Source organism: Dromiciops gliroides, chromosome 2 (genome assembly GCF_019393635.1).
Source record: "Dromiciops gliroides isolate mDroGli1 chromosome 2, mDroGli1.pri, whole genome shotgun sequence".
Classification (NCBI taxonomy): Eukaryota; Metazoa; Chordata; class Mammalia; order Microbiotheria; family Microbiotheriidae; genus Dromiciops; species Dromiciops gliroides.
In genome coordinates this window covers 289,540,897-289,565,451 of record NC_057862.1, presented here as the reverse complement: position 1 = coordinate 289,565,451, position 24,555 = coordinate 289,540,897, and the positions used below count along the sequence as shown (strand labels likewise).

General features: G+C 42.6%; 1 protein-coding gene across 1 annotated transcript in view; it reads left to right on the top strand.

The window, feature by feature from the left end:
• The window catches only part of KIF26A (kinesin family member 26A), a 172,165-nt gene that overhangs the window by 119,914 nt on the left and 27,696 nt on the right, over positions 1-24,555 (top strand). The window contains exon 5 of the mRNA XM_043980675.1: positions 118-301. Within this exon, the coding sequence (XP_043836610.1) occupies positions 118-301 (184 nt within the window). The remainder of the gene's footprint in view (positions 1-117; positions 302-24,555) is intronic.

Here is a 24,555-nt window from a genome sequence, read left to right as displayed (position 1 = left end):
TCGATTGCAGAAATGGGATGGAATGTAACGTAACCTCTCTCTCTCTCTCTCTCTCTCTCTCTCTCTCTCTCTCTCTCTCTCTCTCTCTCTCTCTCTCTCTGCTGTTTCTCATCACAGAGCAGCCCAGAAGCTCAACCTGGCCTCCAAGAAGAAGAAGCCCCACCCACCCCTGACCCCCGCTCATGACTTTTCCATCTACGGGACAAACTTCAGTGGTGTGCTGCAGCTCAGCCCTCCCCCGGCACCCCCCTGCCTCCTGAGATCGGTGGCCAAAGCCAAGGAGAACCCAGGCATCGGGAAGGTAGGCCTGCAGACTTGTGCAGATTTGAGCCAGATTTGGGGGGTGGGTAGGAGAGCTTTGGGTAGACAAGAGCTACTGGAACAAGCCATAGATTCTTTGATGTTGCATGGGTCTGAGGGACAGGATCAAAAGATAGATATAGATATAGATGATATAGATATAGATATAGATGATATAGATATAGATATAGATATAGATATAGATATAGATATAGATATAGATATAGATATAGATATAGATATAGATACTGGGTTAGGAGTCAGAGGACCTGAGTTCAAATTCTAGCTCTTCTACTTATTATCATGTGGCTCTGGATAAGTCACACAGTCTCTCTGGGCCTCAGTTGCCTTATATATAAAATGAAAGAGCTGGATTCAATGACATAGCTCTCTGATTCTCCAGTTTGGATGTCCTCTCCAACATGGTAGGTTGCAGCTTCTCTTGAGCCTCCCATTCTTGGATACGTTTTCTGTAAATCCTCCATAGAGGAGTCACTCAGGGTTCTAGAGACTCTGTTCTTGGTCTTTTAATGAGTAATAATCCCTACGAAATGACAAAGCCATCACTACAACAACCCAGGGAGGGAGGGCGGCAAGTGTTATAATCCCTATATTATGGGCAGGGAAACTGAGGCACAGAGAGTGACATGACCTGCCCTGGGTCACACAGCTACTGAGGGGTAGAGCCAGTATTGAAACCCATAACTATGCCCCTGTTTAGCAATCTTTCTCCTTCATTGATTTTTTTTCTGACACTGTTGGGAGATGACCCCATCCATATGGGGGAGTTGTGTTGTGTTGCTTGTTAATGTGCTTGTTAATCCCAAGTTGTTTTTCTCCTGCTACCCATATATTGCTGTAGGAGCAAGAAGAGGTGGTACTGGAACTGAGATGGGCAGGATTTTAGAGGCATGGGCTATGCCATACTGCACAGCAATAGAGAATCAGGAGTCATTGAAGGTTTTTGAGTAGGAGAGTAATTGACTAAAAGCTATGCTTTAGGAAGATTAAGCTAGATGAGACTACTTGTGCATGATTATCCTTAGTGTTATTATTATCAAGCACTTTCTTCACAGTACCCTATGATGTATTTACAAGTATTATTCCCATTTCATAGATAGGAAAAAATAAGGCTCAGTGAAGTGACTAGACTATTGTGGGCAGTGAGAAGAAAATGACCACCCCCTCTCCCCATACCCCCAAGATTCTTGTGGTTGATTTCAGGTCATTGAAGTGATATCATCCAATGAGTCAGTGTGAGGAAATGCTTGTTGACTGACTTCAGGAAAGATTTGGGCTCAAGTCTTTTTGTCTCTCACTTCAGGGCCCTTCTTACAATGTCCACCATGCATTATGTCTGAATCTAAGGTCCTTGGTCTTTAATAGTAATTGAGAAAATCACATTGCATTTTAAGCCGGAGAATGGGAATTAAGAAGAAAGGAGTCAAACTAATGGAGAGCTAAAATATTCAGAGCCAAGCCAATTCACACCAGAGGAGGGAGGGAGGGAGGGAGGGAGAATGGAGACATGAGATGACGGGAGGTCAGAGGCTTCTCTTTCTAGGGTGATTGGGGAGAAAATAAAAAAATGTTGCCTGTGGGTCCAGGGGTTAGTGATGAGAGCTGTGTGTATCCCATGTCTATCTCTGGGCATGAGGGTGTACTTGGGTCCATTTCTTGGTATTGTTTTGTTTCTTTGTGTAAGCATACATACATCTCTGTGCTGTTCATTGACATTTGTGTGTATATGCTCATCTTTAGGAGTTTGAGTCTCTGTGGATCTGGAGTCTCTTGTGTGATTGTGCATGGGTGTAAGAATGTGGATGTGTGTGTGTGTGGTCATCTCTGATGGGAGGCAGATCTGGGAGTTTAAACGTAGGCACATCAGTATGTATTTGTGCATATATGTGGGGTTTATCTGTGTGAGTGCATATGTGTATATTTAAATCTCTGTGACTATGTGGTTATCTCTGTGGGGAGGTCATGTATGTTAGTGTATGGATCTGAGGTTCTCTGTGGATATACAACTGTGGGTGGTGCGGATGGGGCTTTCTCTGTGCGTGAGTTCACAAATACCACTCTTGATGGGAGTGTTGGGGTGTGTGCGTTTGAAGGTCTGTGTAGCTCTCTGTAGAGGTGATTGGGGTTTTTGTGTGTGTGTATGTATGTATGTATATTTGTGGATGACCTCTTTATATCTGTGTGTCATTGTGAGAGTAGGCATGAAGATCTGAGTATGTGCTCAGTGGGACGCCAGATTAAAGAGGATGATGGTCTTCCTCATTTGGCTTCTTAAAGTAAAATCTGATCAGGTGAGACTATAGAGGGCCAATTTCAGTCTCAGTGAAGAACAAGTCTTGGCGTTCCTCACAGAACCACAGAACTGGGACTAAAGGACATTGGAGCTGAAGAGGCCTCATGAGCTACCTAGTACACTCCTCCCTCATTTTTTTTTTCTGTGAGGCAATTGGGGTTAAATGACTTGCCCAGGGTCACACAGCTAGTAAGTGTCAAGTGTCTGAAGCCGGATTTGAACTCAGGCTCTCCGGAATCCAGGGCTGGTGCTTTATGCACTGCGCCACCTAGCTGCCCCCCTCCCACATTTTAAAGATGAAGAAACTGAGGCCTAGAAAGGGAAAATGTCTTGCTCTAAAGTCATACAACTTCTAAGTGGTAGAGGTGGAATTTGAACTCAGTTCATATGACTGAAAATCCAGTGATCTTTCCACTACACCAGTAATTTTTTCCATTCTGCAGGACTCTCTATCACAGCCTCCCTGAAAGGAGGTGATTTAGCTTCTGCTGGAACTTCTCCAGTTACAGTGGTTACCTGTGGGTGCTGGTGTTTGAAGGGTGTGTGTGCACACATGTGCATCTATGTGGTCATCTCTATGGGTGTATGAAGGTGTATGTGGGGGGACATCTTCGTTTCTTTGTGTTTCTGTGTGTGTGTGTCTGTGTGTGTGTGTATCTGTCTGCATTTGTGTGCATGCTAACTTTAAAAAGTAAATTCATTATTTATTTTTAACATGCATTAAAAAAAAATTTGAGTTCCAAATTCTCTCCCTCCCTCTGGTCTCTTTCCTAAGCAATGTGATATCAATTATACATGTGAAATCGTGTAAAACATATTTCCATATTAGCCATGTTGCAAAAAAAGAGGCGAGAAAAATGAAGAAAGTGAAAAAATTTATGCTTTAATCTGCACTCAGAGTTCATCAGTTCTCTCTGGAGGTAGATAGCATTTTTCATCATGAAGCCTTTGAAATTGTCTTGATCAGAGTAGCTAAGTCTTTCACCATTGCTCATCATTACAATATTGCTCTTACAATGTTCTCCTGATTCTGCTTTCTTCACTTTGCATCAGTTCATGTGAGTCTTCCCAGGTTTTTCTAAAACCATCCTGCTTGTCATTTCTTATAGCACACTAGTATTCCATCCCAATCGTATACTACAAGTTGTTGAGCCATTCCCCAACAGATGGGCATCCTCTCAATGTCCATGTGTTAATTTTTAATGGCTGTGAGCAATTCTAATTGTGCTACTCATCTGTATGATGAAAGTATTAAATTCGATTATCACTTAGACCCTTCCAGTTCTAAACCCTGTGATCCCACCTCCGAAGACAGCTTGTTTCATTATTTTAGACCTAGGGACCATGTCTTAATCAAAATTGTGTATCTTCCAGGACTAGGTCTCCACATAGGAGGTGCTTAATAAATGTTTGTGGAATATGAATTGCTAAATAATTCTGATTGTTAGGTCTGAAATCAGCTCCTCTCTAACTCCCTTCATGCATTGCTCCTATTTCTGCTGCAGAGGGCCCAGTTGTTCAGTTGTGTATGACCCTTTTGGGTTTTTCTTGGCAAATATACTGGATTTTTCCTTCTCCAGCTCACTTTACAGATGAGGCAAACAGGGTTAAGTGACCTGCTCAGGGTCACACACCTAGTACATATCTGAATCTGGATTTGAACTCAGGTCCTCCTGACTCCAGGCTTGGCATTCTATCCCCTGCTCCCCCTAGCTAACTCCCAGGGCCAAGTAGAACAAATCAAATTTCTCTGACATGACAGCTCTTTGGACATTTGAAGACATCTGCAATGTTCTTCCCTCAGCCTTCTCTTCTTCAGGCAAGAAATGGCCAGTGACTTAACTGGTCCTGATATGACAAAATCTCCAGAGCTGGTTCCCTCACCTTCCTGGTTGTCATCCTGGCTGAGGTCTAGTTGTCATTGTTCTCCCAGACTGGGTTGCAAGGAATCAAACACAGGACATTACCTGTGCTCCAAGGTTGGCATTCCTGTCCCATTTCAAAGCTGGCTTGCCATTTTTTTTTACCCATCAACAGTAGGAAAATAGCTTTCAGGGAAGTAAGCACATGCTGCATGATGTCTGAGTTTTCTATTTCCCCATATTCTGTGGTTTGCTGATATGATCATCTCTGGTAATATCTTCAGTAAGAAGAACCACTGCCGCCCTCCTTTCTTCTCCCCCCTCCCCTCCATTTCCCAAAGGGGAAAATAATAAACAGATGTGCCTAACTTGGCCACACCCTTCAAAGTCAGCCTCTCCTCATGGTTGTGGGGTGTCAGCCTGTTCCATGTCATCCTCTCAGTCAGCAACCATTTATTAATTATCTACTCTATGCAGGGTGAGAAAGCAATGAGGGGGAGTGGGTAGCCAGCCTCAGAGCCAGGAAGACCCTAGTTCTAGTTCTGCCTCTGACACATATTAGCTGTGTGAGCCTGTGGAAGTCGATTAACTTCTCGGAGGAGTTGCATGTGTGCTTTGATATAGGAAGTTTCCTCATGCAGAAGCTCCTTACACCAATGAAGTCACATCTGAATCTTTAAAAAATGTGCAGAGCATTGAGTCAGTATTAGAGGAAATAAAGGCAGCTAGGTGGTACAGTGGAGAGAACACTGGGCCTGGAGCCAGGAAGAATCATCTTCATGAGTTCAAATCTGGCCTCAGACATTTCCTAGCTGTGTGACCCTGGACAAATCACTTACCCCTCTTTGCCTCAGTTTCCTCACCTATAAAATGACCTGGAGAAGGAAATGCCAAACTACTCCAGTATCTTTGCCAAGAAAACTCCAAATGGGGTCATGAAGAGTCTGAAATGACTCAACCACAACAACAAGAGGAAACAGAAGGATAAATCAGATATGAGTGAGCCCTGCTTGCATCCATAATGAGCTTGCTGCATCTAGAGCACTGGGTTGGGGAAAGGGGAGATAGAAATTTTAGGTAAGATGGCTCACAGACTAACAAGGGGACAAGACACAAACAGTTAACGAATACATGACTGATCAGTCCATTAAAGGTCATTACTAGAGGGGGCTGCAGGGAGGGATCAGAGAAGGCCAGTAATGACTTGTGTTGGCCATCAATCAACTTGGAAGCTCTGGGTTCCAGATGCCAGTCTCCGCAGGAATTTGTGGTCCCCTCAGCAGCATCTGTGTTGGTGATGGGTTTCTTTGATGGCTTCCAAGCCAGCTGTGAGCCGCTCCTTGAACTTCCAGGATACAGAGCTTGTGGTTGGGAGAGACAAGACCAGGCCTCTCTTCTCCTGCCCCCCCCCCACGTCCCCCTATTCCCCGTGATAGCCCAGTCTAGGCACGTGGGGATGATATTCCATGCAGCTTTCCTGACCATACGGGTTTGCTCCCTTCCAATTCCTGTGTGATTGATTAGTGAGGAAAATGCCTGATAATTCACTGGAACAGATCACTGGAATGCACAGTGTGTTCTTCATTGGGGCACAGTGTTCCTTTCTTCCCAGAATCCTACATTCTGCGCCATGGTGGTATACGTTGTTTACTGAAAACATTCTCCCCTCAAACCTCAAGGAGTTGGCAATAAAGTTCTGCAGTGGAATGTCTTGTGTATTTAAAAATAAAAGCACAGCATATCCTTCATGTGGGGACCATGTGTCTAAAAGAGTGGTCTTCTTAGGGTTCACCAAGTCACAATCCAAAATCACAATCCCCGAGTACTATCACTATTTAGCAGGTGACTCTCCCCAGATTTCTGATAATGCTTTGCCTCTCCTCCCTCATCTTGGTGCCAGGCCTGGAGCAGGAAGACCTGAATTCAAACCCAGTCTCAGATACTTCCTAGCTGGGTGACCTTGGGCAAGTCACTTAATTCTGTTGCTTCAGTTTCCTCTTTTGTAAAATGAACTGGAAAAAGAAATGGCAAACCACTCCAGTATCTTTGCCAAGAAAACCTCAAAAGGAGCCAGGAAGAGTCAGACATGACTGAAAACCACTAAACCACAACTACCCCCAGCCCTCAGCACAAGGCTTTCTCCAATGAGCATCTATTAAAAACCTACTGTATGCAAGGCATTGTGATAGGCACTAATGATACAAAGACTGAACAGAAAACCAGTTCCTGCCCTTGAGGAACTTACATTCTACTTGGGAGAATATATTCCATAAACAGATAAGTTTAAATAGCTGTGATTATTTGAGGGAAACTACCTTTTCATGTAGTAGGCATTTAAGTTTAATTTTGAATTTAAATAGCAATGTGGGTCTTTATTTGAACTGAACTGTGTGCTCTCTTGTTTGCAAAATTGAGTCCAAAATATATATCCAAGAATTAAAAGCCCTCCATAGTTTGGCCCTGTCTTGTCTTTCAAGCTTTATTTCTAACTCTATATGGGCTCAACATGTCAACCATACTGCTTCCTAGGCGTGTCCTGCACACTCACACTTGAGTTTCTTTTGCTCACGTCCTTCCCTGAGTTTGTGAGTTCCTCCCTCATCCTCATTTCTACCTGTTGAAAGACTATCCATCCTTCAAGGCTCAGCTTGCATGCTGTCTCTCCCTAGTCATCTGGTGGGAATCTTTCCCTTTTGTGGACACATAGCACATTTAACACTTGTATGTTGTATGCATGAGGTGCAGTATGGTATGGTAGATGATAAGACCAGAATCATAGATCTGGGTTCAGATCCTGCCTCTGACAAAATTGACAGTGTGACCTGGGAGAAATCATTTAATTTCTTAGTGCCCAAGGCAACTCTACCAGATTATAGAGAACTGTTTCAGATCTATATTGGTATAAGGAGTTTTTATGCCAATGAAATCAAAAGTCAGGTCCGAAATTAAAAAAAATTATGCATGTCTTAACTTCCCTATTAGATTAATCTCCTATGTCTTATTCATCTTAGGACTTCTTCAGCACCCTGCACAGAGTAGGTCTTGAAATTGGAATCATATCACTGTGAACATTCCCTCTGCCAACATAGATCACACCCACCCATACCTTAATGAACAATTTGCATGAATGACTGTGGCCAGTCTTCCAATGATGAATCTCTTTGTCCTTGGTCAGGCTAGCCTTCAGGCTTCAAATGTCACAGACCCAGCACGAGGCCAAGAGCTGAAGTCTTTTCAGCTTGGTAGAACTGTTAGAGCTGGTGCTTGACTGCCTTTGATAGCTTTTGAGAGTCTATGATCACCTCTAGACCATGGGCAGACACTGTGCAAAGACTTCACTGGAGGGTTAACATGGCAGGAACTTAATTCTCTAACTAACCTTCATGTAATGATGACTTTTATTCTATGAAACATTTTAATGTCTACAAAGTGTTTTCTCACAGCAATCCTATCACGTAGGTTCTTCAGGTATTAATAATCCTATTTTATAGAGGAGAAAACTGAGGTTGAGTTGTGAAATGAAGTGACTAAAATTATGCAACTAATAAGTGTCCTGAGCCAAGACTCTAACCCAAGGTCTCCTGACTTCAGGTCCAACATTCTTTCATATTTAATGTATGCATGTATACACACATACATGTATGTGTATGAATGGATGGATGTACTGGTATATGGTACACATCTATATGAATATACACATGTGTGTGCACATATCCACATGTATATATTTAATTTAATAAGCTTTTCTCCCCTTTCCCCTTTCTCTATCTTTTATTGTCCCCATCTTCCTTGAAAAGAAAAATAAAACTCTCATTAGCAAATACGTGTAGTCAAGCAAAACAGATTCCCTCATTGTCCATGTCCAACAGTGTATGTCTCATTCCCCATCTTGAATCCATCACCCAGGTGGTGGGCAGCATAGCTCATCATTGTTTCTCTAGAATCCTAGTTGCATTGATCAGCAGTCAAGTCAATAAGTCAACAAGCCATTTATTAAGGGCATATTAGGTGTGTAGTTGTTTTCATCTACAGTATCTTATTGTATAAATTATGCTACTTACTCTGCTCATTTCACTTTGCATTTGCTCATACAAATCTTCTCAGGTTTCTCTGAAATGATCCCTTTCATAATTTCTTATAGTGCACTAATATTCTATTACACCCATATCCCATAATTTGTTTAGCCATTCCTTATTTGATGGACACCTCCTTAGTTTCCATTTCTTTGAGCTGCTATAAATATTTTTGTACAAATGAGTCCTTTCACTGATCTCTTTGGGGCCATGGGCCTCATAGAGGTATCAGTGGGCCAAAGGGAATAAACAGTTTAATGATTTTTTGGATATAATTCCAAATTACTTTCCAGAATGGTCCACCCGATTCACAACTTCACCATTATATTAGTGTGCATTAATTGTCTGTTTTCCCATAATCTCTCCAACATTTGTCATTTTCCTTTTCTTTTCCAATCTGAAGAGTGAGGTAGAATTTCAGAGTTGTTTTAATTTGCAATTATCTAATAATTGGTGATTTTTTTTTCATATGGCTGTTGATAGCTTGGATTTGTTCCTTTGAAAACTGTCTGTTTATATCCCTTGACCATTTATTATTTAGGGTCTAATATTCTTTCCTGGCTTCACATATGGGAGATTACCATCTACATCATAGAAACTCTTAAATGATTTCTCCAGTCCCAGTGAACCATCCCCCCCCTCTCTCTTTCTCTCTCTCTCTCTCTCTCTCTCTCTCTCTCTCTCTCTCTCTCTCTCTCTCTCTCTTTCTCTCTCTCTCTCTCTCTCTCACACACACACACACACACACACACACACACACACACACACACACACACTTACAAGGCAGGGGTGCATATTGTGGCCCTGGAATTGAGAAAAGCTAATTGGCTCTTGTGGGGATAGAACCCATGACCTTGGTCTCATTAGTCTGATGCATTAACCAGCTGAGCTATGGGAGATGTGTCTTGAGATAATCCAGAGGAGTTTCTTGAACAGGGGAAACCTATCTGTGCTACAAACTCTGGGCCAAGAAAAGCAGCCAAATCTTGGTCATTATCCCATAAGCTTCTTGGAGGTCTGGACCAAGCAAAAGTCTGCAAGATTTTCCAGAGGGCCTATTTATGCACAGCCTTGTGTCTGAGAGGAAGAGAAGACAGGATTCCTGCCCAAGAAGAATTTCTAATCTGGTTGTAGGAGTATAAGGTAAACATTCACAATATAGGCAGTGCATAAGACAAATATTACGTGTCATCATTATAATAACAGCATGACACACCAGAACTGTGACTAGAAATTTGAGCATCTGAGTCAAGCGCCACATATTGCATCTGGGACAGTTTGCATATAAGGTGCCTTCACCTGGGGGAAGGGATGTGACATACACTTTCCTGTCATGGGGAAGCCCTGGGATGGAATGAGGCCACTGGTCAGGAGGCTGCCCCAGGGAGAAGAAGCAGACCATCAGGTAATGTCCTCTTACTTTGTAACATAACTAGGTGCTAAGTTCAGTTTTTTTTTCATACTTGGCATCTTAAGGAGTCCATTCATAGAGTGGGGATGGAGTTCTCAACAAGGTGACTACAACAAAGATGGTCATGCTTTGGGGACTGGGACTGAGAGAAAGACTGAAGCTGCTACCCCCCAACCAACTCCCAAGGTATCTTGACAGAATATTAATTAGATATACAATCTCCTCATTTCATAGAGGAAGAAACTAAGAACTAGACAGAGTGTCAGAGCAGGGACAAGACCCAGATCTCCCTATGTTCAATCTGGTCCTCTGGGCAGATTGTTGATGTGGCCTTCAGAGCAGATGGTCAAGGGCTAGTCTGGTCCCAGGCTCATGCACCCCAGAGAGAGCAGCCCAAGAGACATGTCCATGGTGAACAGGGGCCTGAGTTGTTTGAGTATGGGCCTTGGAGGGGTAGTCTCTGCCCTCTGTCCTGGAGAACCCCTCTCCCCAACCTTGTTAAAAACCCCTATGGCCCTAATTCTACTTAAAAATGTTAGTTCAGGGGGCAGCTAGGTGGTGCAGTGGATAGAGCACTGGCCCAGGATTCAGGAGGACCTGAGTTCAAATCCAGCCTCAGACATTTAACACTTACTAGCTGTGTGACCCTGGGCAAGTCATTTAACCCCAATTGCCTCACCAAAAACAAAACAAAACAAAAAAACCACAAACAAACCAAAAAACAACCAAAAAAATGTTAGTCCATCAGGGCTTGGAGGGATTTTAGAACATCACATTTAGATAGTACCTTAAGGTTTTCAAAGCACTTTCCTTAGCTTGCAATTGCCTTGTGAGATAGTGCAAATGAGGAAACTGAGCATCTTAGAGAAAAACTCGTCCAATCCTCTCATTTTACAGATATGGAAACTGAGGCCCAAATTGCAAGCTGTTATGTTATATGACACATACATATACATAAACATTTATACACATACATGATAAAACTCCATCATGACTGAAAGTTTTTTATACCTCAGTCACCTGAGGTTACACAGTGATTTATTGGCAATGCCAATTCCAAGTTTCTTGATTCTGAGTCTCCCATTCCACTATATGTAGGAGAAAGTGAGAATTCTGGCATAATTGGAGATTCGGCAACAGTGACTAGATGGGAATCTATGTGGACCTGACCCTGGGTAGGGAAGAGAGGTGACTTACCCAAGGTCACATAATAAGTATCAGAGCTGGGATTTGCCCTCAGGTTGTCTAATTTCATTGCTCTTTTCACTATGTCCACATTGCTGCAGCCTCAGCAGAGTTTTGTTGTGGTGGTTCAGTTGTTTTTCAGTCATTTCTGACTCTTTTTGTCCCCATTTGGGGTTTTCTTGGCAGAGATACTGGAGTGATTTGCCATTTCCGTCTCCAGTTCATTTTAGAGATGAGAAAACTGAGGCAAACAGGGTTAAGTGACTTGTCCGGGGTCACACAGCTAGTAAGTATCTGAGGTCAGATTTGAATTCATGAAGATGATCTTGATTATTGATATATCCAATATTGTTATATCCACCATCTCTGTGAGGTGGTATGGCACATTTGGATATGGGTTCAAATCCTACCTCTGACGCTTGGTAGACTTGTGGCCATGAACAAATCAACCTCTCCATCCTCAACTCCCCCATCTGTCAAATGGAGATGATACCTGTAATATCTATATTGCACGGTTGTTCAAATGAGATGTGGGCTGGCTAGTGCTTTGCAAACTCTCAGGTAGTGCATAAGTGTCAGTACATAGAAAAGCAATTAAGAAATGCTTTTTTGGGGGGCGGCTAGGTGGCGCAGTGGATGAAGCACCGGCCCTGGATTCAGGAGTACCTGAGTTCAAATCCGACCTCAGACACTTGACACTTACTAGCTGTGTGACCCTGGGCAAGTCACTTAACCCCCATTGCCCCGCAAAAAAAAAAAATTAAAAAATGCTTTTTTGAATTTAATTATATTTCTCATGTTTGCTATTCTCCAAATAAGAGAAGACCAGGAGAAGCAGTGGATGAAATATCTCGGGGTAACGGAAATCATTTCCATTCTCCTTCCCCATCTTGATCAGAAATAACTAGAGTATTGTTCAGGTCTGGGTGTTGAATTTTAGGAAGGACTTTGACAAACACATTTGTAAGAGGGTAACCAGGGTGGCAAAGAGGCCACAGAAGGTGTGTGGGGATATGATAATTGTCTTCAAGGATCTTAAGGGTAATCATGTGATTTGTCTTGTTCTGTTGGTCCCAAAGGGCAGAACCAGAAACAATGAGGAGAAGCTGGAGAGAGATAGATTTTGGCTTTGTGTCAGGGAAGACCTCAATGATTAGAGCTGCCCAGAGGTAGAATGGGTTGTCTTGGGGGGAAGTAGCATCCCCCTCCTTTGAAATCTTAAAAACAGAGGCTAGATGACTTCTTTTCAATATGTTAAGTTATAGTAGAGATGCTGTCCAACTATGGATGGGTCCAGATGTCTGCTCAGACCCTTTCTGACTCTAAAAATTCTGAGACTCTGCATATAGAGAAAACTTCCTAAGAGTAACTTGTTCAAGAGTGGAGCAGTGTGCAGCCTTAAGAGAGACAGGTTGGTGTTTTCCCCATCTCTGGGAATTTCTCATTCAAGCAAAGGTTCAACTAATGACCTCTGAGTTCCCTTTAAGTCATGAGGTTGTGTGATCCTGTCATTCTTACAATGAATGAAATTTCCCAAGTTATTGCTTGCCAATTACGGAGCCAGCTTGATCCCTCTTCCTTTTCCTATTCACTCTGATGACAACAGAGTTCAGACCATTCAGGTGAACCTCTTTTTAAATGCAAGGAGCCTGTGTGGGGAAGAAATTTTAAAAAACTAGATCCTTAAAACACCGCCCCCCCCCCTCCCTGACACACCCACCCACCCACCCTCAAAATGGTGCCTGGTCTCCCTGGATGTCATTAACTTTAATGTCAGAATGGGAGGAAAGGTATCTGAAAGCCATTTAATATTGTCACTGAAAAGAAGTTAGATTATGCTCAATTTCTGACATTAATGTGCTACTTAAGATAATTTATCATATTGTGGTATTAAAAAAGACATCCTTTTCACTGGGGTGGCTGAGTCGAATCCTAATTTTCTTCCCCCCTGCCCACTGCCTCTGAGAACACCACTGTGTAGCTAGAAGCCTTTTTCATGTAAGATTTTTTTTTCTTCTGGGGTACTATTCAGAGCACTCTTTGTAATATCCCAACATACAGAAGAACCACTTAAAGTGTTCATCTCTTTTAAAGATGCTGGCGGGTTCCCCCCCTCCCCAATAGAAATAATAAAATCCCTTCCGTAGGAGACAATGGAAAAGAGGCACTTAGAGGAAAGCATGAACCAACAAACCAGTTCACAAGCTGGGCATCGGCAAAGACTACATTTTGTTGTCTGAGTACACTGGCTGGTATGTTGTTTAATCATTAGCTCCTCTCTGTCTTTTCCCTCCTTCAATTTTTTCTCAGGGCCCCAGCTAAGTACCAAGAAGCCCATTGACTCCCGGGATCACCTAGGTTGATGGGATCTCTCAGTGCCTGGCCAGGCTCGACAAATAACAAATTCGTGTTTAATTCCGCCCCCCCCCCTCCCCCCAGTGTCACTGGTTTCCTGGTGAGAGGAACATTTCTTAAAGCAACACAAATTGCCCGGCTCTCTGGAAAAAAAAAATCAACCCTTTATTCCTATCTTGAGATGCTCTCAAATCCAGAGAACACATTTGCCTGCCAAAGGCAGGCTAAGGAACAGAAAAAAAAAAAGAAATTGTTGAAAATTACCTGGAAGGATACATTTTCTTCTACTTTGCAGGACCATTTGAAAATGAAATAGTTTTGTTAGTGTCATCTGGGAATAAAGAATCGATTCGTGCCTAATAGAGGCCAGTTTCTAAAGAGTACAATATAAAAGTGTTTCTTTAAGGTTCTCCCTAGAGAGCCAGCTATTCAACTGCGTGCATAGCAATTTTGCATATAAATTTGCCATATGCTAAAAGGGGGAGTGTATGGAGGGCTTGTAAGAACTATCCACAGTAAACCAATTTTGCAAGGGTTATATATCTGTCACTTACAATTAAATCCATGAAAAATATTGGCTCTGAAATAAGACTTTGGTAATTTGATTTATGCTGTAGTTGAGAAATAAGAGATTCCATTGGAAAATGGACGGTGGCATTCTCCGGTGGAAAATGAAATCGGGTAATTTGATGGTAAGAAGTCTTAATTCAGATGGTTTGTGTCTAAATAAGCTTGCTTTACAAACCTGCTTGAACAGCCAGTTGTGGGCGGCGCGTTGCACAAGATGAATTTCTCTGGGTATCTTTGGCTTTCGATGCAGATTTCAGGGGTATCTGCAATGCCCCTGCCAACATGCTCTCATGATCTTTATTGCTATGGGCTGAGTTCTTTATTCAGTCACAGGATATGAGGATTGACTATTGTGCTGTTACGGAAATGGAGAAGAATTTCTGGAATCAGCCGCGTGCCTGGTGCGGAATGAAGATAATCATGTCTTCTCATGCTTTTAAAACATGCTAGATTAAAGCTTGTGAATAAATTCATTGATAGTCCTGGATACTTGTTAAATGCATATGGAAATCAATGGGAATTTATTGAGTTCTCCTAGAGTGCACAGCAGCATATGTCTTACTTAATTTAAAAAAATTTCTAAACTAAGTTTAGACTGGGAGCTTTCTGAGGGATTGGGATCATAGATCTGGAAGCCGTCTCTTTTTAGAAATGAGGACATCCAGGCCCACAGTGTTTAAACAGTTTGCCTGAGGTCACACAGCTATCAAGAGGCAAAGTTGGGATTCAAAGCCAGGTCTCTAAGGAGCTAGAAATGACTTTTCCTCCTGATACCTTCCTTCTCTTGACCTTGGCATAGGACTGGGCATCAGAGGGGGCAGAGGGAGGGAGAAATGTTTGGAGGCATTAATTGATCACTTCTTCCTTAAATTCTCTTGGAGTATTTTATTTTATTTGGACCTTGACTTTGCCCTCGTCACGTTCTACCTTAAATTGTCATTACATGTGTACATGTTGCATGACCCCTCTTAGAGAGCAGAGTCTCAAAGAGATGAGGAATTTAGGAAGCTGGTCATAAGGATGACATAGTGGGATAATATAATTGTGTTGGAGAACTTCATTGCTCCAGATACCTTCTGGAGTTCTCTCTGCCAAAAGCAGAGCATTGAATACATTCTTGACTTGCCTTAATGATAATTTTATCTTCCAAATGGAGGAGGAAGCAAAGAATGAAGCTACTCTTGTGTACCTTTCTGAAGTATGAAGGAGGAATTATTTACTGAACTAGAAATGATTTCAACCTTGCAGAGGATGGGCCATAAAGTGACCACTCCATATTGTTGTTGTGGTGGTTAGCGTATCCACTGGCACCTAAGCACAATCCCTTGTATGATTTTTGGAATCATCATTTCATTAAAATAAAGAACTCCCAAGTGAAGAAGCTCCTTCTGTTAATGCAGGCCTACGACTTCTCTGCAACTTAAAAATGTTAGGTCGTTTCTTGAGGCACTAAGAATTAAGTGACTTTCCTCTCAGTGTCAGAGGCAAGGACTCAAACCCGGGTCTTCCTGATATTGTTGCTTCATCTTAGCATTTGTGATAGAGAAGGAAAGGAAGGCTGGGTATAGATTGGGGATTTTTGCATTCTTTGCATTGGTACATGGTAGGTGCTTTCATAAATGCTTATTTTGTTTTTGTTTTTTTGCAGGCAATGGGGGTTAAGTGACTTGCCCAGGGTCACACAGCTAGTAAGTGTCAGGTGTCTGAGGCCAGATTTGAACTCAGGTACTCCTGAATCCAGGGCTGGTGCTTTAACCACTGCACCATCTAGCTGCCCCCCATCAATGCTTATTGATAGATTCATTCAGCAAAAAAGATAGATAGAATTTCAGGGCCTAAATCTTTAGAAGAGGGCAGCATAGGAGGGATGGGAAGCTCTCTAGAATCAAATTCTGAAGATGCAAAGGCAGTCTAATGAGGAAAGGGGAGAGTGGTCTAAAGAGACCAGAGTGGGTATACAGAGAATCCATTGAGCAATTTAGATTAAGGTGGGGAAATGTCAAGAAGATGGAAGCAAGAACAGGTAACAGAATAAATAGAAAAGCATGGAATGACCCTCCAAGACTAGTGTCTAGAATGTCAAGGATAGTACCTCCTCTGAACTTACTTTCCCTACTCCAATTCCCATTCATGGCTCAGGTCCTCAGTGGACAACTGATTATATTACTTCTATCAGGGTCCTAGGGTCCTTAATTGTCAAACTTTGTTCATAAGAACTCATTTAAGAAACCAGTGAGGCTGGATAATAGGCTGGGTCCAGATTACATAAGACCTTAAATGCTAGGTTAAGGACTTTGCATTTTGTCCTAGCTGTAATAGGTAGCCACCAAACAAGAGAGTGACACAGTCAGGACAGTTTCTTCAGATGATTATCTTGACAGCTATGTGATTGGAGAGTGGGAAGACTGAAAGCAGTAAGACCTGTTCGGAGACTATTACAGTATTCCAGGTGAGAATTGAAATTGCCTGACTCAGCATGATAGCTGGGAGAGTGGAGAGAAGGGGGCAGATTTGAGAAATGTGGTGGTGATGGAATCCTCAAGACTTGGGGGCTGACTGTGTATAGAAAGTAAAAGAGATGGAGAAAAGTCAAAGGTGACTTGAGATTTCAAGGCTCTGTGTGACTGGGAGGTTTGTTGTACCAGCAACAGAAAAAAGGACTTTAGAGGAGGTAGCTGTTTGGAGGGGAAGGTGATGACTTATTTCTCTTTTGGACATGTTGAGTTTGAGGTGCTGGTGGGACATCTGAATGAAGATGACCAGTTGGAGATGCTGGAGAAAAATTAGGGATGGATTTATGTACTTAATGGTCATTTGCTTTGAGGTGATGATAGGACCTATGAGAACGGATAAGAAATGTCATCATTAGAGTAAAGAGAGATGAGGATTTATGACAGGCTTTGAGACAGAAGAATAATGAAGAGAGGGAGAAATCAGAGAGGTAGGAAGAAGAGAACCAGTAGAGATCAGTGTCCAGGAAACTGAGGGAAGGAAAAGTATCCTGGCAGAAGGGATGGCCACTGGCATCAAATGCTATAGAAAGGCCGTCGAAGTCTTGTTGTTAGAAATTTAGATTTTGGATTAGTAACTGCTAGATGTTGGTGATTGGATAGAATAATGGTGGTAAAGTGGAAGGTCAGGAACCAGATTACAATGAAAGAATTCATGGGTAGTAGGAAAGGGAGAGGTAGAGGCTTAAACTATTTTTTTTCAGGAATTTAGGTTATGATATACACTACAACCTAATTATGGTCCTTGCTCTCAGGGTTCTTCTTCTTCTTCTTCTTCTTCTTTGGTTAGGCAATTGAGGTTAAGTAACTTGCCCAGGGTCACACAGCTCCTAAGTGTTAAGTGTCTGGGGCTGGATTTGAACTCAGGTCCTCCTGAATCCAGGGCTGGTGCTCTAAACACTGCGCCACCTAGCTGCCCCTCTTAGGGTTCTTCTAATCTCACTGGGCAAACCAGGCAGACATATAGACAGAAACAGGATCCAAAGAAGTGTGTGCTGCTCTTTGGACACAGACACCAAGTTCCTGGACCCTGTTCATATATTATGTTTCGATTCTAGGAGCAGGGATGGGATTCCTGCTCAGATGAACCCTGAAATCCGTTTTTTACTCTGAGATTTTCTGATTCAAGACTACACTGGCGCCAGCCAGACCAGGGGTCAATGCATCCCTTTGAGGAAAGGGTGGCTGGATACAGGAGCTGCTCTCTGTCCCTTCTCCATCGTGGCTGAGAAACCAAGCAAAGTTGCCTGGCCTGTATAGGGTTCAGACCCACAATTTTAGCTTTTTAGCACAGGAAGGGTCATGCTGGAGTCAGTGCAACATGACTGTTAAATTTTCAGAGTGAACATTTACACCTGGGAAATCAGCAATCAGCAAGTTGCTATAAATCAGGGCCTGCCTTATTGTTGTGTTGATTGTCTAGATTTAGGAAATGATGGAGAAAAATGTTATTAATGCAGATTAAATTTTAAAAATGTGTTGTGCATAAGTTTTTTTTTTTGGTCTTTGAGGGGGGGCAATCTGGATGTTAAACATTTACCAGCACGTGGTTGATGAAGGGCTTTAACCCATTGCTACAATGTGTATATATGTATATAAGGAGTTTGTGAATTTCAAACATCACTCCTTGTATTCTTTAGGTTTTTTTCTTCTCCTCCTAGCTGATCTTGTGTAAGATAAAACCAAGAAATGCCATTAGCCTCTTACCCAGGCTGAGGCTTCCCCTCTCCCTTTTACCTTCTGTCTATCCCCTTTCCCAGGTACTTGCAAATTCTATCAGCGGAATAATAACAAACAGCCTCATATTTTGCCCTTAGGGCATCTTTCATCTATAAATCTCAAAGAGAGGCTTGCGTGATTATGTTTTGCTATATGTAGAGGTAGTGATTATATTGGGGCTTCAGAGCATACCCCTTTTGTTTGTTTATTGATAGTATTAGCTGTAGGGCCTCCTGACAACTGGCAATTGGATTTATATCTTTGATTTTTTTTTTTTAATTCAGCAACATTGGTATATGCAGAGAGGTCTTCATGGAGCGCTTACCCCTGGATCAGTGAAGGATTGCCCCTCACTCTGCCCCCATCTTCTGCCCCTGTCCCCATCCCAACACCTTCTTTTGTTATCCTACCAGCCTATTCTGGTGGAACCTCTCACTCCCTTCCTTAGAGCAAAGGGAAAGGAGAGATCTGGATTATCAGCAGTTCTGTTTTTGTTTTGTTTTTGCAAGGCAATGAGGGTTAAATGACTTGCCCAGGGTCACACAGCTAGTAAGTGTCAAGTGTCTGAGGCTGGATTTGAACTCAGGTCCTCCTGAATCCAAGGCCAGTGCTTTATCCACTAAGCCACCTAGCTGCCCATGCCACCTAGCTGCCCTAACAGTTCTTGTGAAAAAGAGTTAGAGGTTCTCAGCTGACCAGAAGAACCCTTGAGCCAGCAATGCAGTATGGCTGCCAATGAAATGATTGTGATTTTAGGCTTCATTGATAAAATCTAGTTTTCAGAGGGAGGGAAGTCACAGGGCTTTTGTCTTCTGCCCCTATCAGATTATATCTGTGGTACTGATTCCAGCTCTGTTTTAAAAAATAACATTTTAGCCCCTCTCCCACAATTACATGTAAAGACTTTTTTTTTTTTTTTAGTGAGGCAATTGGGGTTAAGTGACTTGCCCAGGGTCACACAGCTAGTAAGTGTTAAGTGTCTGAGGTCGCATTTGAACTCAGGTACTCCTGACTCCAGGGCCGGTGCTCTATCCACGGCACCACCTAGCTGCCCCTAAAGACAATTTTTAACATTAATTTAAAAAAAAAATTTTGGTCTCCAAATATTCTCTCTGAGATGGTAAGCAATTTGATATAGGTTATACATGTGAGTCTAGCTCTGTTTACCATGTTTTAGGAGAGACATAGATAAGTTGAGAGACACTTGCATAGTGGATAGAGAGTAGACTAGGCCTTAGAGCTAGGAAAACCTAGGCTCAGATCCTTTGCCTGGCATATAGTAGCTCTGGGACCCTGGGCAAATCACCTAACCTCTCTGAGTCCCAGACAGGTCTCCAAGACTAGATATTGCGGACAAGTTAGAGGCCTTCATTGGTAGACGGAGTTCCTTCATTACAAGTCCCCACACCCATTAAATCAGAAGTTCAGATTAAAATAAAAAAGATTGGGGCAGCTAGGTGGCGCAGTGGATAAAGCACCGGCCCTGGAGTCAGGAGTACCTGAGTTCAAATCTGGCCTCAGACACTTAACACTTACTAGCTGTGTGACCCTGGACAAGTCACTTAACCCCAATTGCCTCTAAAAAAAATAAAAAAGATTAAGTTGGATCACCTCCAGAAAGGTTGAGCAAGATAGTTGAGCTCGAAACTGCTGTGTAAGGATGAGTTAAACGAAATGATGTTTAGTCCATAGAAGAAAAGACAGTGGGCATATGGTAGCTGACTTCCAGGGTCTGAAGGGCCATTTTGGGGAAGAGAGAGTGGACTTTGGGGCTATTTTTCAAGCCATAATTAGTTTCTAGAGGTGGGATGTTGAGAACTTGTTTGGCTTTCTCTGTTGTTTTCTCAGCCATTTTTGTCTATTGTTTTGTCTATACTTGCCGTAGCTATGTCCAACCTGTTGAGTTTTATCATAATTTTGTTCTTCGGTGTCTTAGTTCCTTCTCTTCCCCCTTTGATGTTTTTGCTAATGAGTGTGTCCACTCTCCCTTTTAATAATAACAATAATAGTTAACGTTTATATAGTTCTTTACAAACAGTTCATTTTATCCTCACATCAATGCTGGGAGGTAAGTGCCATTATTATCATCTCCATTTTACAGATGAGGAAACTGAGGCAGGCAGTGGTTAGTTGATTTGCCTTGAGTCATGCAGCTAGTGTCTTTGTCTGGGTTTGAACTGTCTTCCTGTCTCCAAGTCTAGCTATAGCTTATTGTGTTAATAGGAAATTCCAGTGTTGCTTCTAGTCTTCTTTTTCAAAATATGTTTTAATGATGTCTATTTATAAATTGTTTTTCTATATACACCCCACCCCCAACTGAATCCTTCTTTGTAATGAAGAAAAGCAATTAAGTAAAAATGACCAATACAATGATTGCATCTGATGGCGAATGCAGCATTCTGCCTTTGTCATCATCCCTGGTACCAGCCAGGAAGGGAGGGATATGTTCCATTATTGATTCCCTAGTACCATTATTGGTCCCGCGCCCCCCCCCCTTACTCAGTGATCATTTAATTTGCATTGTTGTGGTCACTGCGAACAGGTCTGAATATTTCACTCAGCATCGGGTCATGTTAATTTCCCCATGTTTTTATGACTTTCTCATATTAGTCAATAATATTCCATTACAGTCAAAAACCATTTTCCCCACTCATTCCCCAACTGATTGGCATCTACTCTGTCTCCAATTCATTGTTATCACACACAAACATTTTTCTTTTATATTGGACCTTTATTTCTGTGGTTTACATTGGGCTATATACCCAATATTGGGATTGCTGGCTCAGAGTATGAACAAGTTAGTGACTTTCCTTGTGTAATTTGACATGGTTTACCAGAATGGTTGAACCAATTCCCAGCTCCACTAATATTATATTAATGTTCCTGTCTTTCCACAGCAGCTCCAGCATTGACTATCTCTGGGTTTTTTCTGTTATTGTGGCTGTCCTTATTTGAGCATTTCTCTATCTTTCCCTTCCCTTCCCTCCCCTCCCCTCCCCTCCCCCTCTCCCTTCCCCTTCCCCTTCCCCTTCCGGCAATTAGGGTTAAGTGACTTGCCCAGGGTCACATAGCTAGTAAGTGTCTGAGGTCAGATCTGAACCCAGGTCCTCCTAACCACTGGGGCTGGTGCTCTATCCATTATACCACCTAGCTGCCCCTACTTTTCTTAATCCATTGTATTTTTTTCCCATTTAACCCCCCCCTTATTATTCCTTCACATTTTTAACCCCCCAAACAACATTCTTTTGAGGGTTTATGGTTGGTAGTTTTGCTTCCTTTTCCCTGAATTTCAGAGTTTGAATAGACCTTGTGGGCCACCTAGTTCAACTTGTACCTGAAGACGAATTTCTACTACATCAATTTCTACAGTATCTTAGTAGTTTCAGCGACAGGTCTCTCAGTAGCTGCCATGGAAGCTCATTTTGCTTTTTGAAGGCTCTGAGTGTTAGGCAGATGCTCCTGACTTTAAGCCTAAAGTCGTCTTTCTGCAGGTTCTGTTCATTGCTCCAAGTTCTTCTCTCTGGGACCAGACAGAGTAAGTTGAATCTCTCCTCATGAGATGCCCTTTAAATACTTAAAGATCACAGTCAGGTCCCCTCTTCTCTGAACTAAACAGCCCTCAGTTCTCTTGCTGTGAGGATCTAGTGAGATCCTGTTTGTCAGCTCTCAGCCCAGAGCCTGACACAGAGTAGGAATCCCAGTCCTCACCTTGCTGGTTGTCCTCTCTGGGATGTCCTCCAGCTTGCTTGTTTTCTTACAACCTGGCCTCACTGCATACATGCCAGGGTCCTTCCTCCCCCTGTGCCTCAGATCACCTTTCCAGCATTTCACGATTCCTAGCATTTCTTCCCCTCCAAATTCTATCCATCCTTCAAGGTCAACTCAAAGTCCCCCCTTCTTCCTGTACCACCTCAGCCCATAGGGACTTCTACCTCCGAACTCAGAACTTCTTCAGTTTTTACTGGATAGTAACTTACTTAAGATTGATATTGCCATGAATCTTGGCAGCAGAAGCAGGAACCCACGTGGTACATCCATACAATGGTAGAACCTCAGAGCTGGAGGAGACATCAGAGAGCTTCGAGTCCAATCCATAACTGATCCTTCCACTATGTCCTTCACACCCAGGTGTGCTTGAAAGAAGCACTGAGGGGCAGCTAGGTGGCGCAGTGGATAAAGCACCAGCCCTGGATTCAGGAAGATCTGAGTTCAAATCCAGTCTCAGACACTTGACACTTACTAGCTGTGTGACCTTGGGCAAGTCACTTAACCCCAACTGCTTCATGAAAAAGAGAGAGAGAGAGAGAGAGAGAGAGAGGCACTGACTTGAGCTGCTTCACAGGTAGGTGAGCTAATGGATAGAAAGCGGGATTTCAAAGTCAGGAAGATCTGAGTTCCAATCCTGTTTCATAGCTGCATAATTCTGGGCAAATCATTTCATTTGTCTGGGTCTCAGTTTCCTCATATGTTAATTGAGGACGTTGGACTCAATGGTCTCTGATGTTCTTTCCAACTTGAAATCTATGATTCTGTGATCTCTGTGGTTTGATTTCCTGCCTCAACTTCTTCACAAAGCTGATTAGGAGGATTAAATGAGATAATGGTGGAGAAATTAGTTTAGGGCTTCTGATTCTTGGGTTCTTTCTTCCTCACCAGAACTGATTATTGAACTTACAAATGCATCAGCATTTGTGGTATTCGTGTGTTATTATGGACTATCCACTTTATGCTATTCCATTCTGCATTATTCATCCATTCAATAAAATGGGCTACCATGAAAAATGGTGAATTCCCCCACTTTAGATGTCTTCAAGCAGAGGCTAGATGACCACTTTTTGTATATGTTATAGTGGGAATTCCTTTTGTGTGTGTTTGTGTGTGTGTGGCTATCGAGGTGCCACCTAATTCTTGAAGCCTGTGGTTCATTTATATATTAATTTAACATGTGAGAGGCAATGTATGGGCAGCTAGGTGGTACATTGGATAGGAGTGTTGGGCTTGGAGTTAAGAAGACTCAGACATTTGCTAGCTGTGTGACCTTGGGCAAGTCATTTAACTCTGTTTGCCTCAGTTTCTTCATCTGTAAAAATGAACTGGAGGGGCAACTAGGTGGCACAGTGGATAAAGCACTAGCCCTAGATTCAGGAGGACCTGAGTTCAAAGCCAGCCTCAGACACTTGACACTCACTAGCTGTGTAACCCTGGGCAAGTCACTTAATCCTCATTGTTCCACAAAAAACGAACAAAAATGAACTGGAGAAGGAAATGGCAAACTACTCCAGTATATTTGCCCAAATGGGGTCACAAAGAGTTGGAGAGGCAAGGTGGTCCAGTGGAAAGAGCACTAGAGTATGAATTAGGAGATGAGGGTACTAGGCCCAGCTCCAACAGTAATTTGCTTTGGCCTTAGGTGTATACATGCTAAGTGAAGTTCATGGCAGAATACTTCCTGTCTTGGGATTTGGGGGTTTAGGGGAATGGAATCGGGGAAGGCTTCTTGTAGGAGGTGGCATTTGAGTTGAATTTTAAAGGATGAGTAGGAATTCAATAGGGAATGAGTGAGGGAGATGAAGGACATTCCAAGGATGTTGTTCATCTTTCATTTTCTAAGGGGACCAATGATAACCTATGTGTGAATTCTATTTTTTTTTTTTTGGAGGTGGGGTGAAGCAATTAGGGTTAAATGACTTGCCCAGGATCACAAAGCTAGTAAGTATCAAGTGTCTGAGGTCAGTGTCACACAGGCTAAGTGAGAGTCAGGATTTGAACCCAGATCTTTCTGTTCCAAGTCCTTCACTGCACCACACAGACTCATCTATCTCTAAGCTTTTGAACAAGGTCAGGAGTATTTGTCCCCCAGAGGAACACATTTCCAATCTCACAACAAAAATTGATGTGAAAAATATGATTTGATAGGGAGAAATTTACTTTCTAGGCAGCCCCTCCCCAGCAATGCATTTATTCTGTTGTTAAGTGAGGCTAATGGGTGTGTGAGCCAGTCCAGGCCTCTGCAGCAGATGGCCCCAGGGCTCTGGGGGTCTTGTTAGGCCTTCTGGAGAGCATTCAGGCTGGCTGATGATTTGAATGAATTCTCTTTCTTCCTGGGCACAAAGAGCTGTACCAGGAGACAACCTTTTAGTTGTACATCCTAATGATCCAGGGCAGCCAGAATCTATAGAAGCCTGAATGAACCGGTTTCCTCCCTTCTGCCTGGGCTTTGGAGAGGAGGGATGGGGAGGGGGCGGTTCCCTGTTGT